At 46.7% G+C, this 19,448-nt stretch overlaps 1 protein-coding gene across 1 annotated transcript in view; it reads right to left on the bottom strand.

Moving 5' to 3' along the window:
- Positions 1–4,168: 4,168 nt before the first annotated feature.
- LOXHD1 (lipoxygenase homology PLAT domains 1) overlaps positions 4,169–19,448 on the bottom strand; it is a gene marked incomplete at its 3' end in the record, with an annotated part of 173,043 nt that continues 157,763 nt past the window's right edge. Inside the window, exons 36-41 of the mRNA XM_083351181.1 lie at positions 19,027–19,105; positions 15,887–16,072; positions 10,664–10,834; positions 7,479–7,617; positions 6,141–6,302; positions 4,169–4,649 (exon numbers count right to left, since the gene is read on the bottom strand). Coding sequence (XP_083207307.1) covers positions 4,169–4,649; positions 6,141–6,302; positions 7,479–7,617; positions 10,664–10,834; positions 15,887–16,072; positions 19,027–19,105 — 1,218 coding nt within the window. The remainder of the gene's footprint in view (positions 4,650–6,140; positions 6,303–7,478; positions 7,618–10,663; positions 10,835–15,886; positions 16,073–19,026; positions 19,106–19,448) is intronic.

Genomic DNA, 19,448 nt, shown 5'->3' with positions numbered 1-19,448 from the left:
AATATAAATATGCACTGTCCTGCGGTCGTGTGATTACCGTTTGTAAGCCAGCCAATTTCCAACAAACAAGGTCAACGAAGGAAGCCAGGTTTGCTTAACAATCACGTGATTCACTTAACAGCTTCAGCAATTTGCTTAAGAACTGTTGCCAAAAAAAAAAAAAAAGAAAGCCGTAAATGGCAGCACAACTCACTTAACGGCTGTCTTGCTTAGCAACGAAAATTTGGGGGCTCAGTTGTTGTAATTTGAGAACTATCCGTGGAATGACTTTCCTCCAGAAGTTGTGAATGCTCCAACACTGGAGGGTTTGGAGAAGAGATTGTCTGAAATGGTGTCGGGTCTCTCCTGCTTGAGCAAATGGGGGTGGGGGTGGGACTAGAAGATCTCCAAGGTCCCGTACAGCTCTCTCCTGACTGTCTGATGGAAATCAGCCTTGGCAAGGGACTCGTCCCGGTGGCAAACATTTCGGGTGAGGGTAAAATTTTGAAGACCATATAGGAGCTGTGACCAGGGGGGCTTTTGCCCAGGTTCGCCTGGTGCACCAGTTGCGACCCTACCTGGACCGAGATGCCCTACGCACAGTCACTCATGCGCTCGTGACCTCCCATTTGGACTACTGCAACGCTCTCTACATGGGGCTGCCCTTGAGGACCACTCAGAGGCTTCAGCTGGTGCAGAATGCGGCCGCGCGAGTTGTGATGGGGGTCTCCCGATACTCTCAAGTAACACCTCTACTCCGCGAGCTGCATTGGCTCCCGGTTTCCCTCCGGGTGAGATTCAAGGTGCTGGTGATGACCTATAAAGCCCTACATGGCTTGGGTCCGGGATATCTGAGGGAACACCTGCTGCCGGCATCAAGCTCCCTTCGTCCTGTGCGCTCCCACAGGGAGGGTCTACTCAGGGTCCCACCGGTAAGAGATTGCCGGCAGATGACACCCAGGGATAGGGCCTTCTCAGTGGGGGCGCCTGCCCTCTGGAACCAGCTGCCAGTGGAGCTTAGGACTGCCCCCGACCTCCGTTCATTCCGCCGGGACCTGAAGACCTGGCTCTTCGAGCTCTCTGGCCCAGGCTGAGGATTAAATTTATTTTAATTGGGGTTTTACTTATACAGGGATAAATTTAATTTTTTTTAAACTTGGTTTTTTAACTTTTGTATTTTGGTTTTTAATTACCCTGTAAACCGCCCTGAGTCCTCCGGGAAAGGGTGGTATATAAATGTAATAAAATAAATAAAATAAATAAAATCTTGCCAGTGAATTCCAGAGGGACTAGCCAGAAAAATCTGCCTTTGACTCAAGAATTCAGCAAAGGGCGGTCTCTCGGCAGCAAATGCCCGAGCATTTGAGTCTGGGCTTTTGCCAAGAATGGGCTCGTTTAAAATGAATATATGTAAATCCTTCCTTGGAAAAGCTGCAAGAGAACTTTATTACATCTTGGCACTTGTGGCAACGGGAATGAGTGCGAAGGAGGGCTGGGAAGGCGGATTTTAATGGAATTGCAAATCTGCAAACATACCTTTGTAGCATCCGGATAAATGTCCTGGTTGTCCCAAAGGTGCCTTTCCCCCCACCCCCGGAGGCAACTGGACTTTTTTCTTTGAAGACGATTCGCATCTCACCCAAGAAGAGTCCTCAGCATCTGGCGGTCCCCAACTATGTCCATTGGGTGGCTGTAAGGATCTTGAGAATTCCTGGGCTTGCAGCGCCTCTAAAATATTCTGCAGGGCAAGATGTTGCCACAAAGAAGAGGAGGGGTCAAGCTGTTCTCCAAAGCGCCTGAAGGCAGGAGAAGAAGCAACGGATGGAAACTCATCAAGGAGAGAAGCAACCTGGAACTAAGGAGACACTTCCTGACAGTCCGAACAATTAACCAGTGGAACAACCTGCCTCCAGAAGCGGTGAATGCTCCAACACTGGAAGTTTTTAAGAAGAGACTGGACAGCCATTTGTCTGATATGGTGTAGGGTCTCCTGCCTGAGCATGGGGTTGGACTAGATGACCTCCAAGGTCCCTTCCAACTATGTTATTCTGTTATTGCAGACTGCAATATTTATTCATAAAAGATGAAACTCAGTCAACTGAACACTCAAATTGACTGGCACTAACGGTTGACACAGGTTGCTGTCAGCATCCTAGGTATCAACCAGGTATCTCCTTAAAATGTAAGATGTTCCAAGTAGCGCAGTTTTTTGAAATGGTATACAGTTTCCTGCCTGAGCAAGGGGTTGGACTAGATGACCTCCAAGGTCCCTTCCAACTATTATTATTATTATTATTATTATTATTATTATTATTATTATTATTATTATTATTATTATTATTAAAATCTCTGAACTCCTGGAGGAAACACTAAAGCAATGCCTCTCAATCTTGGTAACTTGAAGATGGATAAACACCAACTCCCAGAATTCCCCAGCCAGCCATGGAGACAAAGCAGAATAACAGTGTTGGAAGGGACCTTGGAGGTCTCCTAGTCCAGCCCCCTTATACCATTTCAAACAAGTGACTGTCCAGTCTCTTCTTAAAAGCCTCCAGAGTTGGAGCATCCACAGCTTCTGGAGGCAGGTGGTTCCACTGGTTAATTGTTCCAACTGTCAGGAAGTTTCTCCTTAGTTCCAGGTTGCTTCTCTCCTTGGTGAGTTTCCATCCGTTGCTTCTTGTCCTGCCTTCAGGTATCCTCACCCACTCCCGAATCTCGAAGGGAAAGCTGTTCCTACGGCAGGTGCTTCAATAGTGAGGACAGGCTTCCAGAGGGTGCTCTTCTGAGCATGCCCATCCCATACAGAAATGATAACAAAATGGCGGTCTTGCCAACGATCTCAGCCTATGGCATGTAGGACTGATAGGTGACAACCAACACCTGGAATTGCACCTGGAAGGCCTCCGAGAGTCAGTGGCGGTCAGAGCCCAGGGGTCACCCAACATAGTGGAGTGCCTAAACCAGGGGTCTTCAAACTTGTGGACTTCAACTCCCAGAATTCCTCAGCCAGGCATGCTGACTGAGGAATTCTGGGAGTTGAAGTCCACCAGTCATAAAAGGGCCAAGTTTGAAGACCCCTGGCCCAAACTAACAGCGGCAGCATTCTGGATCAGCTACAACTCCTAAATGATCTTCAAGGGCAGCCCCGTGTAGAACAGCTGGCAGTCGTCTAGCTAGGAGGAGCAAAAAGCATGAATGACCACAACCCCAGTGGTGGGATTCAGCTGGTTCGCACCAATTCAGTAGAACCGATACCTCATTTTTTTGTTGAGTTCGGTGAACCAGTTGCCATAAACCTGTGAGGCTTGTGGTGTTGCTGCTGCCGTGAGGCACATTGTGCCGGTGACGACAAACAGAACCGGTTGTTAAATTATTTGAATCCCACTACTGCCAAAACGTGAAAAACCAGAGAGCTTTTACAACAGCGATCTGGCAATATGATTTGTTTTTTTTTTAAAAAAAATACTTGGTAAATTATCTGTAAGTACAAGTGACCTGGATGTGTATTTACAATTGGTTGGGAATTGTAATATTTCTCTCTGAGGTGGGGGAGGAAAAAAAAAAAGAGGTTTGGAATGGAAGGGTTGGCTAAGTGAAGAGATCCATTTTTGGAAAGCCCTGAATAATAATAATAATAATAATAATAATAATAATAATAATAATAATAATAATAATAATAATAATAATAATAATAATATTGATGATGATGAAGTTGGAAGGGACCTTGTAGGTCATCTAGTCCAACCCCCTGCTCAGGCAGGAAACTCTATACCAATTCAGATAAATGGCTGTCCAGTCTCTTCTTAAAAACTTCCAATGTTGGAGCATTCACCACTTCTGGAGTCAGGTAGTTCCACTGGTTAATTGTTCTAACAGTGAAGAAGTTTCTCCTTAGTTCCAGGTTGCTTTTCTCCCTGACTAGTTTCCATCCGTTGCTTCTTCTCCTGCGTTCAAGTGCTTTGGAAAATAGCTTGACTGCCTCTTCTTTGGGGCAGCCCCTGAGATATTGGAACGCTGCTATCCTGTCCCCCCTCATCCTTCTCTTCATTCGAGATAGATTGATTCGCATCAAACGCCGAGTTGTTTTGTTCTAAAATTTAATTTGTTGAAGAAAGCTTTCCAGGCTGGAACGTCCCCAGCCAGATGGATGGAAAAGTGTTTCGGAAAATTACACCTTGTAAAGAGGCCGCTAACTTCTTGGAAACAAGTCTCTCCATGTTAACCGGTCCCCTTTATTCTTATCCAACCACTTCCCACAGGGGAAGTTGGTGGTGATGCCCGTGGCTGAGTTGGTGATCTCCACTCGCTCCACCAGCCAACCGGGGGACAGCCCGCTGCTGTCGTGCTCAATCCGAACTTTCTTCAGCTCTCCGAGTTCCAAGATCTCCAGGTAAAAGTGATCGGTGCTAGCCCGCTCAAAGAGATTGCGGAATCTCTGCTTTAAACGCCGCTTGCCCGAATCGCCGTTCACTCCGAAGATGGTGACGTGGACCTTGGCATCTGTGCCGGATCCTTTTTGGGAGCCTGTCACGACAATCACTTCGTATCGGACGGGCGCCAAGCTCCGAGCTTTGCTGGCGAAGCTTTCGATCACCTTGGAACATTCAAACACCTTGTAGTCTCCCCTCTTGGCTCGGAGTGGGATTTTTGCGTTGCATTGGAAAAAATACCTGCCGGAAGAAGAGAAGAGAGCGCTGAATGGGAAAGGATTAAATGGAAATAAATTAAAAAATATTTGCTGCAGAGGACTTGTTTTTCTTTGGCAAGGAAGAACTGGCTTTCTCTAACGGGTATCGTGCCAGCTTTACTAAATCCTTTCTGGCTGAATGCTTGTTACCCTTTTGTTTAAATTCCTTCTGGCGGCAAAACTCCGCATCAGTTTGTTGAAGGAAAAGTCTTCATCAGGGTTCAGTCCAAGCCAGGGATAAACAACGTGGCGACTGCTTTAAAAAGAAGGTTGCAGTTTATTGAAGAGGAGAGCCAGACAGGAAGATGGCTCTGGAAGAAAAAGAGAGTGAGCACATGGAGGGAGTGAGGTTTTATACCCTCTTGGGCTTTTGTGTTTGGAGTTGTTAGTTGAGTTTTGCCCCATTTTACAACCTTCTTTGCCACAGTTGTTAAGTGAATCACGGCAGATGTTAATTTAGTAACAGGGTTATTAAGGGAATCTGGCTTCCCCATCGACTTTGCTTGTCCGAAGGTCGTAAAAGGGGATCACGTCACACACACACACACACACACATGGGACAGTGCAACCGTCATCGAGACGAGTCAGTTGCCAAGCCTCTGGATTTTGATCACATGACCACGGGGGATGCTGCAACGGCTGTAAGGGTGAAAAACGGCCTAAGTCCCTTTTTTTCAGCGCCCTTGTGACTTTGAATGATCGCTAAGTGAATTGTTGCAAGCCGAGGACTGTCGGTACAGCAGTCAGGATCACAAACCTTTGAGCACCACAAGCCAAGATGCCTGTGACCGATTGTCTATGACGGTGTTGGGGAACCTTGGCCCTTTTATGACTTGTGGACTTCAACTCCCAGAATTCCTCAGCCACCCATGCTGGCTCAGGAATTCTGGGAGTTGAAGTCCACAACTCATGAGGGGAACTTAGTTCCCCCATGCTGGCTCAGGAATTCTGGGAGTTGAAGTCCACGAGTCAGGAAGGGGCCATAGTTCCCCCATGCTGGCTCAGGAATTCTGGGAGTTGAAGTCCACGAGTCATGAAGGGGCCACAGTTCCCCCATGCTGGCTCAGGAATTCTGGGAGTTGAAGTCCACGAGTCACGAAGGGGCCATAGTTTCCCCATGCTGGCTCAGGAATTCTGGGAGTTGAAGTCCACGAGTCACGAAGGGGCCATAGTTCCCCCATGCTGGCTCAGGAATTTTGGGAGTTGAAGTTCACAAGTCATGAGGGGGCCATTGTTTCCCCATGCTGGCTCAGGAATTCTGGGAGTTGAAGTCCATGAGTCACAAAGGGGCCATAGATCCCCCATGCTGACTCAGGAATTCTGGGAGTTGAAGTCCACGAGTCACAAAGGGGCCATAGTTCCCCCATGCTGGCTCATGAATTCTGGGAGTTGAAGTTCACAAGTCATGAGGGGGCCATAGTTCCCCACACCTTGTCTATGACATTCATGCATCTTTTCATTATGAGGCACTTACTTGTTGCCAAGTTCCATCTCCGTAATGACAATTTCCTGAACATGCCAATATGTGTCTGCTTTTGCCTTCAGTCTTTTACCATCTTTTGGACAGTGACCAACAGAGATGGCGGCAATATCATCAACGTTTTTTGAAGAAAACTGGAATACATCTGATGCTCCTCTGCAGATTGCATCCCCCCCAACACAGATAAAGCTTTAAGTATTAATGAACAGACCAGCAATCACTAATTGCAATGCACATGGTTGCAATATTAATGCAACATACAAAACAGCCAGTTTTGCCTAGTGGTTAAAGCACCCTGCTAGAACTCACCCTGTGGGTTCTAGTCCCGCCTTAGGCTTGAAAGCCAACTGGGTGACTTTGAGCCAATCACCAGGAGATAGTGAGTTCTAGTCCTGCCTTAGGCACAAAAGCAGGCTGGGTGACTGGACCAATCACCAGGTGACTGAGAGTTCTAGTTCAGCCTCAGGCACAAAGGTCACCTGGGTGACCTTGGGCCAATCACCAGGAGATGGTGAATTCTAGTCCCGCCTGAGGCATGAAAACCATCTGGGTGACTTTGGGCCAATCACCAGGAGACGGTGAGTTCTAGTCCTGCCTCAAGCATAAAAGCCAACTTTGAGCCAATTACTCTCTCTCATACATACATACAAACACAAACATACCGTAAACACACACACACAGAGACACACACACACAGAGAGAGACACAAATAAATAAATAGTTTTAAAGCTCAGAAACTGTCTAGCACAAATTTATATAGCCTTATATCTTTAAATCATCCCTAGAATGTTCCAGGAAGGATTTACCCACATATAATATTAATTTATTTCATGCCAGATGAAAAACCATATTTTCCAATTTGTCTGAAAGGTTTCCTGACTTCTTCCTTATTTAAAGGCATAGCTATAATTGTGCTCACAAGCAAGCCAGCATTTCTGAATGGACAGGTCACCGAGCTAATGTAGGTTCTCTGAGCACTGATGAGAAACATTTTAATCAATTAATTAACACACATCATGTTGCACATATAAACATCCCAATTCTTTTAAAGGAAAAGAAAGGAATTTATTTATTTGGAGATTAGAGAATTAAGATACGTCTGTTTAGCAAAGGCATTCCCTACTGTGGCCCACAATGAATGAATCTTATAACGATATATAGTTACACATACAGTAATTATTATTTTTTTAAAATGAGCAATAGAGTCTGCTGATCAACGCATTCATTAAGGGCAATCTTTTAATCAGCCCAAAGTTTGCTGATTATAATCATTCCATTTTATAAGGAAGGAACAGTTCAGGCCGTTATAATTATGGTATTATAATAACCTACCTTAAAAATCTTCTCTTCCTGGAGGAGTTCTCCAGGACGAACTCCTTAGAACGGCCTCGTTTGCCTTCAAAAATAATGGATACGTTTTCCTTGCTCTCTGCCTCCTCCTTGTCGCTGGTGATGGTGAGGATCTCATAAGCTTGAAAGTTAAGAGAGAGCACAAAGTTCAGGCCGAGCATCCTGGTTTAGCTTTTCCCACGCCATGGTTCCTAGTTCAGGAGCATCTTGACGATCCAAGGCCTGGAGACCAAAACGTATGAAGAACGGCTGCAGGACTTGGGTTTGGCTCGTCCACGGGTCAGCAGCCTGCGGCTCTGGAGCCTCATGCGGCTCTTTCAGCCTTCTCCTGCAGCTCCCAGTTTGCTCTCTCTCTCTCTCTCTCTCTCTCTCTCTCTCTCTCTCTCTCTCTCTCTCTCTCTCTCTCTGTGTGTGTGTGTGTGTGTGTGTGTGTGTGTGTGAAAAAAAGAGAGCGGCTTCATGCTGTTCTCTGACAAGGTGAGAGAACAAGGTGCCTTTGCTGCATCTCCGCAGGAAGCAGAAAGCAACAGCGCTCTGTCTCTCTCTCTCTCTCTCTCTCTCTCTCTCTCTCACACACACACACACACACACACACACAGAGTGGGGGAAGAGGACTGGCAGACCAAGGGCAGGAGAGCCAGCCTAGTAAGAATGTGTGTCAGCTTGTCAGAGAACAGCGTGAAGCCAGCGTGCCAGGAGAGAGAGAGAGAGAGAGAGAGAGAGAGAGAGAGAGAGAGAGAGAGAGAGAGAGAGAGAGAGAGAGAGAACTCATGCACAGCAGCCTCTATTTCTTTTTAATTAAACTCTCTTCAATCAAGCTCCTCCCCCTTGTGCACGCATGTGCGCGAGAGAGTTTTGTGGCTTCCAGTGTTTTCTTTCCTCTGGGCAACGGGTCCAAGTGGCTCTTTGAGTGTTCAAGGTTGCCGACCCATGGGCTAGTCTCAAGAAAAGAAGAAACAGGGGAGACATGACAGCAGTCTTCCACTATTTGAGGGGCTGCCCCAAAGAAGAGGAGGGGGTCAAACTATTCTCCAAAGCACCTGACGGAAGGACGAGAAACAACGGATGGAAACTGAACAAAGAGAGAAGCAACCTGGAACTAAGGAGAAACTTCCTGACAGTGAGGAGAATTAACCAGTGGAACAGCCTGCCACCAGAAATCGTGAGCGCTCCATGCCTGGAGGTTTTTAAGAAGAAACTAGACAGCCATTTGTCTGAGATGGTATAGGTTCTCCTGCTTGAGCAGGGGGCTGGACTAGAAGACCTCCAAGGTCCCTTCCAGATCTATTCTATTCTATTCTATTCTATTCTATTCTATTCTATTCTATTCTATTCTATTCTATTCTATTCTATTCTATTCTATTCTATTCTAGTCTAGTCTAGTCTAGTCTAGTCTAGTCTAGTCTAGTCTAGTCTAGTCTAGTCTAGTCTAGTCTATATTTCTAGTCTAGTCTAGTCTAGTCTATTTTTAAGAAAAGATTGGAAGGTCATTTGTCTGAAATTGTATCGGGTCTCCTATTTGAGCAGGTGATTACACTTAAGGTCTTCAGAGAATTGTTCCAATTATTATTATTGTTATTCTGTTCTTCTGCTTTGTCCACAAGAGCCCCAGTTTTGATCCTTGACGTTGCCAGACGGTTGGACTGGGGCACCTTTCCCCTCAAAAGCGAGAAAACCCGGGAGAACTATTCTATCCATCTGTGCTTCTAAGTGCAACCCTAGGGGATCATTAGTTACTCTCTGCTTACAACAGCTTCTTAACTTCCTTCCCCTTATGATGCCCTGTTTGTTTCCAGAAGTGCTGCACCGGTGCAGAGTGGATGGTTAAAATCATCAGCTTCAGCAGTTTGAGTCGCCTTCATTTAGCCAACATTCATGCTGGACAGGCCTAGATGGACATGTGGATGCCTGATCTCCATGCATATGTGAAATTTAGAGCTTTAAAAACACATGGCAACGGATCAATCTATTGAACCGCATTCGCGAGATTTATTCAGCTGACTTCTCTGACTCTCTAAAAGTAAGATTAAGACAACTGTATTTTCCCCCCCTTTAGGCTTTCATAAGATTAGATTAGATTAGCTGACCACGCACAGAAAAACTCTCTTTTTCATTTTTTTAGTGCCGCCGTCCAGAAGACCGTGCTCGTGACATTTATGACAAGGAGAGTCAGTGTCATTGTCTCATTTATCCCATTTGTACCCACGGGTCTGCTCGTAGAAGTGACAGGAATATGGCCTCAGAACTTTAAGGAGAGGCTATAAGCTGAAAAAGCCATTTTTCAGTGACATCTCATCTCATTCCTCCCAGAATAACAGAGTTGGAAGGGACCTTGGAGGTCATCTAGTCCAACCCCCTGCTCAGGACAGGAAACCCTTATACCACTTCAGACAAATGGCTGCTCAATCCCTTCTTAAAAGGGATGGAGCACCCACAACTTCTGGTGGCAAGCTGTTCCACTGGTTGATTCTCCTGACTGTTAGGAAGTTTCTCCTTAATCCAGGTTGCTGTTCTCCTTGATTAGTTTCCATCCATTGTTTATTGTCCTGCCTTCAGGTGCTTTGGAGAATAGCTTGACTCCCTCTTCTTTGGGGCAGCCCCTGAAATATTGAGCACTGCTATCATGTCACCCCTTGTCCTTCCCTTCACTGAATTAGACATACCCGATTCTGTTCTTTGTATGTTTTAGCCTCCAGTCCCCTGATCATCCTTGTTGCTCTTCTCTGCACTCTTTATAGAGTCTCAGCACCTTTTTCACATCGTGGTGACCAAAACTGGATGCGAGATTCCAAGTGTGGCCTTACCAAGGCCTTGTAAAGTGGTATTAACTCTTCACCCGGTCTCGATTCTGTCCCTCTGTTAATGCAGTTTAGGATTGCGCTGGTGTTTTTGGCAGCTGCCGCACACGGCTGGCTCCTGTGTAAGGGATTGTCCACTAGGACTCCGAGATCCCTCTCGCAGTTGCAACTATTGAGCAAGGTACCATCTATACCAGGGGTCTCAAACTCATTGCGTCAGATGATGTGGTGTGACGTCTCGTGACTTTTTTCCCCGTTGCTGGAGCTGGGCTTCCATGTGACACATCCGGCCCCCTGGCCAGCAGTTTGACACCCCTGATCTATACTGTACCTGTGCATGTGTTTTTTCTTGCTTGTTGTTCAACTTACTGGTACGTTCTTTCAATTCCAAAATGTCATTATTCGCACAAGCCAGTTCCCGTATAATCTGCCCATCAGCTTCACCCTTGGCAAGCCAGCAGTCACACTGGAAACGGAAAGTTTTGTCGACCAGAGTGTCTTCAATGTCAATATATTCCAGATGCCAGCCAGGTGCGATTCCTGTTAGAAGACAAAAATCTTATTGCTTTGGAAGAACAGAACAGAACAGAATAGAGTAGGACAGGGGTGTCAAACTCAATTTCATTGAGGGCCGCATCAACATTGCGGTTGCCCTCAGGGGGCCGAGTGGGTGTGGCCTGGGTGGGCGTGGCCTACTGGGTAGGCGTGGCTAGAGTGCGTATGGCCTACTGGGTGGGCGTGGCCAGCTCTACATCGTTCGCATCAAGGGGGCCTATGGGGGCCTGGGCAGGAGTGGGACAGATCTGGGGGTCTCTGGCAGAAGGAGGGTCTCTGGGCCAGGGCCAAGGCAGCGGGGGCCATTCCCTCACTGTTTCCAGGATGGCTTCGCGGGCCGCATGAAACCATTTCGCGGGCCGGATCTGGCCCCTGGGCCTTGGGTTTGACATGTCTGGAGTAGGAGCTGGAAGCAACCTTTGGAGGTCTTCTAGTCCAGCCCCCCGCTCAAGCAGGAGAACCTACACCATCTGAGACAGGTGACTGTCTAGCCTCTTCTTAAAAACCTCCAGGGATGGAGCGCCCACGATTTCTGGAGGCAACTTCTGTTCCACTGGTTGATTGTCCTCCCTGTCAGGAAGCTTCTCCTTAATTCTAGATTGCTTCTCTCTTTGGTCAGTTTCCAACCGTTGTTTCTCGCCCTTCCCTCTGGTCTTTTGGAGAATAGCTTGACGCCCTCCTCGTCTTTGGGGCAGCCCCTCAGATACTGGAACGCTGCTATCATGTCTCCCCTATTTTTTCTTTTCTTGAGGCTAGCCAAACCCAAGTCCCGCAGCCGTTCTTCGTATGTTTTAGTCTCCAGGCCTTGGATCGTCTTAGTTGCTCTTCTCTGAACTTTTTCTAAGGTCTCAACATCTTTTTTGTGATATGGTGAACAGAATTCTAGGTGTGGCCGCATTAGGGTTTTATAAAGCGGTACTAATACTTCGTGTGATCTTGATTCTATGCCTCTGTTTATGCAACCCAGGACTGTATTGGCAATGTGATTACTACTATGGGTTTCCTGCCTGAGAAAGGGTTGGACTAGATGACCTCCAAGGTCCGTTCCAATTATTATTATTATTATTATTATTATTATTATTATTATTATTATTATTATTATTATTGTTTGTTTGTTGTTGTTGTTGTTGTTGTGAATGAGAGAAGCAACTTAGAACTAAGGAGAAATTTCCTGGCAGTGAGAACAATTAATTAACCAGTGGAACAACCTGCCTCGAGAAACTGTGGGTGCTCCAACACTGGAAGTTTTGAAGAAGAGACCGGACATCCATTGGTCTGAAATGGTATAAGGTTTTCTTCCTGAGCAGGGGGTTGGACTAGATGACCTCCAAGGTCCCTTCCAACTCTGTTATTCTGTTATTCTTCCTTCTGGTAGCTAATTTTTTTGTTGCCCAGGCCCAGAATGGACTTTCGGAAATGGCATCCATGCAGAGAACTGGCTGTTCACATATTTAAATCCCACCACTCCTCCCTCCCTCCCTCCCTCCCTCCCTCCCTCCCTCCCTTCCTTCCTCCCTCCCTCCCTCTCTCTCCCTCCCTCCCTCCCTCCCTCCCTCCCTTCCTTCCTTCCTTCCTTCCTTCCTTCCTTCCTTCCTTCCTTTCTCCATATTTCTGTCTCTCTCCTCTTTCCCATACCATCTCAATTTCCTTCCTTCCTTCTTTCCTTCCTTCCTTCCTTCCTTCCTTCCTTCCTTCCTTCCTTCCTTCCTCCCTCCCTCCCTCCCTCCCTTCCTTCCTTCCTTCCTTCCTTCCTTCCTTCCTTCCTCCATATTTCTCTCTCTCCTCTTTCCCATACCATCTCAATTTCCTTCCTTCCTTCCTTCCTTCCTTCCTTCCTCCCTCCCTCCCTCCCTCCCTCCCTCCTTCCCTCCCTCCCTCCCTCCCTCCCTCCCTTCCTTCCTCCCTCCCTCCCTCCCTCCCTCCCTTCCTTCCTTCCTTCCTCCCTCCCTCCCTCCCTTCCTCCCTTCCTTCCTTCCTTTCCCAACACCGGAAGTTTTTAAGAAGAGACTGGACAGCCATTTGTCTGAGCAGGGTGTTGGACTAGATGACCTCCAAGGTCCCTTCCAACTCTGTTATTCTGTAATAATGAGCTATGGGCAGAGCAGAAGCTGAAATCACATTTAACACATAGACATATGTTGGCTTGACAGCAACACTTGTGAGGTCTGCAATTAATTGCTAGCTAGCTGGCTTAATGACTCTACTCAGGGTCTGCTCATCAAGTGAAGGGCCACGCAGCCCAGTTCTGGATCCTGAACTTTTTAATCTTTTGATTAATGAAGTGAATGAGAAGGTGGAAGACACCCTCCTCAAATATGTAGAGGACACAAAACCTGGGAGGGACAGCAAATGCCTTGAAACATCGAAATAAATCAACCAGGGAACAGAAGGAATAATAATGACAGGATTAAATTTACCGGAGACAAATGCAAAAATCTTCACTTCGGAAAAGTCAGCGCAAATGCACAGGTTATATCGAGTGAAAGAATTTCTGGCAGGGCAAAAGCACGTGTGAAAAAGATGTGGGAAAGATAATTGTTTACCAAATTTGGAACAACAAAAGCAACAACAACAAAAGAGACATATTGCGTGGCTAAAAAAGAGAGAAAGAAATGCAATTTTAAGATTTAACGGAAATGATTTGCAAAGTATGGGAAGAAATACATCCTCTTTTTTTTTTAATTCCCCCCCCCCCTACTGTGTCTCATTCTGGGTGCCAGAAAAACTAGATCAGGTTCAAAATTGGACAAAAGAGACAGCTAGGGCCCTAAAAAACAAATGCAATCCTATGAAATTAAGGGCATGGAGGTTCAAACATGTGAAGAAGGGTTGCAGGAGTTGACTTTGGCCAGTCTAGAGAAAAGAAGGACTAGGGGGTGACACGATAGCAGTATTCAAGTATTTGAGGGGCTGCCACGAGGAAGAGGAGGGGGTCAAACTATTCTCCAAAGAACCGGAAGGCAAGACAAGAAACAATGCATGGAAGCTAATCAAGGAGCGAAGCGACCTGGAATTAAGGAGAAACTTCCTAACAGTGAGGACAATTCACCAGTGGAACAGAAGTTGCCTCCAGAAGTTGTGGGTGCTCCAACACTGGAGGTTTTCAAGAAGACATTGGACAGCCATTTGTCTGGAATGGTTGCTTGAGCAAGGGGTTGGACTAGAAGACCTCCAAGTTCCCTTCCAGCTCTATTCTGATAGATTGATTGAAAAGACTTGGAAAGAATTGAATAGAACAGCAGAATAACGGGTAATGTGTTTGCAAGGTCTAACCTTGGTCACCCCAGAATGCAGGATACAGAATAATGGATTACAGGAAAGAGGTTTTGACTGAATGTTAAAAAAAATGTGGGTTACGGTGTGAGGAGCTGGACTGTAGAATCTATTCCCAAGAGACGTGTTGGCCAACATTTCATTCAAAGTCTTCAATCAGATGGTAGACCGCTGTCACTCAATACTGCTTCGGTTCGAATCCCTCACTGAGCAGAGCAGTGATTCTCAACCTCAGCAACTTTAGGCTGATGACTTTTCATTTCCTAGGAAGTCTCCAGGAAGTCTTCCTTTTAACACCGCTGTGGCTGAATCCCCACATCTTGCATGTAACCACCACTGTTCCATAACATTGCCCTTATCTCAACATCAGCCCATAATTGAGACAGGGTTAAGACATCATTGTCCCATAATATTTTATCCCTTATTCTGGCATCTTCCAAGGTACAGGTAGACATGATGATGATGATAATGATTGAAGATGATGATGATGATGATGTTGGAAGGGGCCTTGGAGGTCTTCAACCCCCTGCTTAGGCAGGAAACCCTATACCATTTCTTTTTTTTTATTAAAGAGTTTTACAAAAAAAATTTTACAATACATATCCCCAAAACCCACCCGCCCCAAACCACTCCCCTCCCCCCCACTTCCCAGAGCTGAATACAGGGTCATAGATATAATAATCATATTCTAACTAAAATTATCCATTATAAAATTAACCAAATTCATAATGTGCTTTAACTCCCCTTTAACATTGATACGTTCAAATTATTAAAAACATAATAATAACTTAAACAAAAATATAATCAATACTAATACTAAAATTAATAACAATCTAAAATCTACTCATAAGCTAAATGGAACTTTTTAGTCCCATATTTATTCTGAATATAATCTATCCATCTCCTCCAAACTGAAATATATCTTTCTTGCGAATGATCCTTCAAATAAGCAGAAATCTTAGACATTTCTGCAAGATTCGATACCTTAAGTACCCATTCTTCTCTAGTAGGCAAACTATCCTTCTTCCAATATTGTCCCACCACTAACCGTGCTGCTGTTATCAAATTCAACATCAAATTGATTTCTTTAGTATCACAATATGGAATAGAATAGAATAGAATAGAATAGAATAGAATAGAATAGAATAGAATAGAATAGAATAGAATAGAATAGAATAGAATAGAATAGAATAGAATAGAATAGAATTAGAGGATGGGATAGAAAGAATAGAATAGAATAGAATAGAATAGAATAGAATAGAATAGAATAGAATAGAATAGAATAGAATAGAATAGAATAGAATAGAATAGAATAGAATAGAATAGAATAGAATAGAATAGAATAGAAAATATGGAATGGAATGGAATGGAAGAGGAGAGGAGAGGAGAAGAGAAGAGAGGAGAGGAGAGGAGAAGAGAAGAGAAGAGAAGAGAAGAGAAGAGAAGAGAAGAGAAGAGAAGAGAAGAGAAGAGAAGAGAAGAGAAGAGAAGAGAAGAGAAGAGAAGAGAAAATATGGAATGGAATGGAACAGAATAGAATAGATATTGGAATACAGAATAGAACGGAACGGAACGGAATGGAACAGAACAGAACAGATCCGGAAGGGACCTTAGAGGAATAGTCCAGCCCTCCATCTTCCAGGGATGGTGCACCCATGATTTCTGATCACAGGGTGCCCCCTTTGTTTTTAAAACCCTTTTTGAGGGTTACCCTGGAATCTTCAGAAGTTGTCCCTTAAAATTAAGCATAACTGTTGACTTTACCTTTGTTGTCGTGCCAGATACGCACTTTGCACAGATCCCCGAGGCTGAAGATGTCAGGAAAATGGAAGACATCCAGCTGGTTCCTCTCAAATTTGTTGGACTTGTGGGACTCCTTCAAAGCCAAGGTCCCACTGTCCCCATGCTCTCCCCAAACGATCATGGAGACGTTGGCATCTGTTCCAGCCCCTGCAAGAAAGAAGTGATAGACGCGGCCATCAGAAGAGGTCTGTGGAGATGCTCAATCGATCCAGGTCCCGGTTGTCCTGGAGATGCTTTTCCGAAAGGCAACTGGCCTTTCTTGTTTTTCTTTGAAGAGATTTCGCTTCTCATCCCAGAAGCTTCATCAGCTCTGACTGGATGGGAATTGAAATCCCTTGACCATGAGCCAGCCGTGTGCAGCAACAGCCAAAAAAGCTAACACAATCCGGGGTTGCATAAACAGAGGCATAGAATCAAGAACACGAGAAGGATTAGTACCACTTTGTAAAACCCTGGTGAGGCCACACCTGGAATACGGCAGCCAATTTTGGTCACCTTATCACAAAAAAGATGTTGAGACCTTGGAAAAAATTCAGAGAAGGGCAACTAAGATGATCCAAGGCCTGGAGGCTAAACCATAGGAAGAACGGCTGCGGGAGTTGGGTTTGGCTACTCTAAAGAAAAGAAGAAACAGGGAAGACATGATAGCAGGGTTCCAGCATTTGAGGGTCTGCCACAAAGAAGAGGAGGGGGTCACGTTATTCTCCAAAGCACCAGAGGGCAGGACGAGAAACAATGGTTGGAAACTGATCAAGGAGAGAAACAACCTGGAATTAAGGAGAAACTTCCTAACAGTGAGGACAATCAACCAGTGGAACAGCTTGCCACCAGAAATCGTGGGCGCTCCATCCCTGGAGATTTTTAAGAAGAGACTGGACAGTCATTTGTCTGAGATGGTATAGCCGTCTCTTGCGGCTCCCAGCCGCCCGGTGCGCGCGCACCTCTTCCAACGGGCAGTGGTGCGCGCGCACCTCTCCAAATGGAGAGTGGCACCGCCCGTTTGGAGAGGTGCACGCGCACCTCCCTGAATGGACAGCGGTGCCGCTCTTTGAGGAAGCTGCTGTGGCCCGTCTGCGAAGCTGCCGCTTTCGGCAGCTTCGCAGACGGGCCGCGGCAGCTTCCTCAAAGAGCGGCGCCCCTGCCCATTCCGAGAGGTGCACGCGCACCTCTCCGAACGACCAGAGGTGCGCACGTACCTCCGCGCGAATGGGCAGCGGTGCCGCTCTTTCAAAGAGCAGCGCCGCTGCCCCTTCGCACGGAGGTACGCGCGCACCTCCCCAAAGGTTTGGGGAGGTGCGCGCGCAACTCCGGTCATTCGGAGAGGTGCGCGCACACCTCTCGGAATGGGCAGGGGCGGCTCTCTTTTTAAGGAAGCTGCCACGGCCCGTCTGCGAAGCTGCCAAAAGCGGCAGCTTCGCAGACGGGCCGTGGCAGCTTCCTCAAAGAGCGGCACCGCTGCCCATTCGCGCGGAGGTACGCGCGCACCTCTGGTCATTCGGAGAGGTGCGCGCGCACCTCTCGGAATGGGCAGGGGCGCCGCTCTTTGAGGAAGCTGCCACGGCCCGTCTGCAAAGCTGCCGAAAGCGGCAGCTTTGCAGACGGGCTGTCGCCGTCGGGCAACCGGGAACTGGTTCCATCTCATTTTTTAAAAAATGGCAGCTGCGTGCGTCCGCGCATGCGCAAAAAACCTTTTTGCGCATGCGCGTGCATGGACACACGCACGCGGCTCCCTCTTTTTTTAATTTGTGATGGAACCGGTTCCCAGTGGCTCTTTTTCTTTTTTAGGTTGCCGACCCCTGGTATAGGCTCTCCTGCTTGAGCAGCGGGCTGGACTAGAAGACCTCCAAGGTCCCTTCCAGCTCTATTCTGTTCTGTTCTGATCTATTCTTGTTTGTTTTTTTTCCCCCTTGAAATGAAGCTTCCTGGATAAGAAGCAAAACATTTTCAAAGAAAAAAACCAAGAAAGTCTGGTTGATTTTTGGAAAACAACCTTTGGGGGTTCCGAAGATGTTCATGGTTTTTCTTTCCACCCTGAACCAACCCAGTGATGCCCTCAACGTGATGTCCCGTTGCCTAGCGGCGGTCCGGGTTTGGATGCGGAGAAACAGGCTTCGACTCAGTGGCTTCAACTGAGTGGCTGTACATACCGGCATCTCGGGAGAACCAGCTTTGTCCATCGTTAACTATGGGGGGGTGAGGTGTTACCCCACGTCGATAGGGCTCGCAACTTGGGCGTCCTCCTGGATTCACAGCTCAGTTTGGAAGACCAGATAGGAGCCGTGACCAGGGGGGATTTTGCCCAGGTTCGCCTGGTGCGCCATTTGCGGCCCTATCTGGACCGAGATGCCCTACGCACAGTCACCCATGCGCTCGTGACCTCCCGGTTAGACTACTGCAACGCTCTCTACATGGGGCTGCCCCTGAGGACCACTCGGAGGCTTCAGCTGGTGCAGAATGCGGCTGCGCGAGTTGTGATGGGGGTCTCCCGATACTCCCGTGTAACGCCTCTTCTCTGCGAGCTGCATTGGCTTCCAGTTGCCCTCCAGGTGAGATTCAAGGTGCTGGTGATGACCTATAAAGCCCTAAATGGCATGGGCCCGGATTACCTTAGGGAGCACCTTCTGCCAGCATAAACTTCCCATCATCCTGTGCGCTCCCATAGGGAGGGCCTCCTTAGGGTGCCACCGGTCAGGGAGTGCTGGCGGGTGATCCCCAGAGGGAGGGCGTTCTCTATGGGGGCGCCTGCCCTATGGAATAACCTACCTGTGGAACTCCGGACCGCCCCCGACCTTCGTTCGTTTCGTCGGGACCTGAAAACCTGGCTCTTTGATCTATCTGGCCTGGACTGAGGGGTTTTAAGTTTTACACTTTGTTTTAATTTGTTGGGCTAGTAATTAATTTAATTTATTTTAATTCTACGTCCGTTTTAACTTTTATATTGTTTTTAAACTTTGCCCTGTAAACCGCCCTGAGTCCTTCGGGAATAGGGCGGTATATAAAACTAAATAAATAAATAAAAAGAGCTGCACGACTATGGACGGAAATAAATAAGTAGGATGAGCTTCTCATTTAGTGTAGGATCCACCAAAGGTTTAAGGCACCGTCTAGTTGCCCATTAAGGGCTATTAAATCTAATTCCCGTCTGCTAAATAACGTTGAAGGCAGCGCTGTACGTTTCAGCTGTGGATTGGGCCGGGAGAGTCTGCCTAAGAGAAGGCTGCCAAGACAACCCGTCATGAAGCAGAGATTGAGAGGCACGCTACCTACATGTGAATTTAGACTGGACAGTTTTCCTCCTGGTTCAAAAACCGTCCAGTCTACTAGCTTCAGCACAGGTGAAATGGAAAAAGCTGCTGTCCACAAGCGGCCGATGAAAATTAAGTTATCTTCGTATTGATTTCTTCTCTGCTGCTCAGCAACATCCCTGGAGCAGCTTTCAGAGATATAAGGACGATAGCACCATACCACTGCTATTACAGGCCCATCCAACCAATTTTAAATGTAATAATCTCCTTCTCCTTCT

The sequence above is a fragment of the Vipera ursinii genome, assembly GCF_947247035.1.
Source record: "Vipera ursinii genome assembly, chromosome: 2".
Classification (NCBI taxonomy): domain Eukaryota; kingdom Metazoa; phylum Chordata; class Lepidosauria; order Squamata; family Viperidae; genus Vipera; species Vipera ursinii.
Note: the sequence above shows the minus strand (reverse complement) of the source record. Positions and strands in the feature narration are given on the sequence as shown.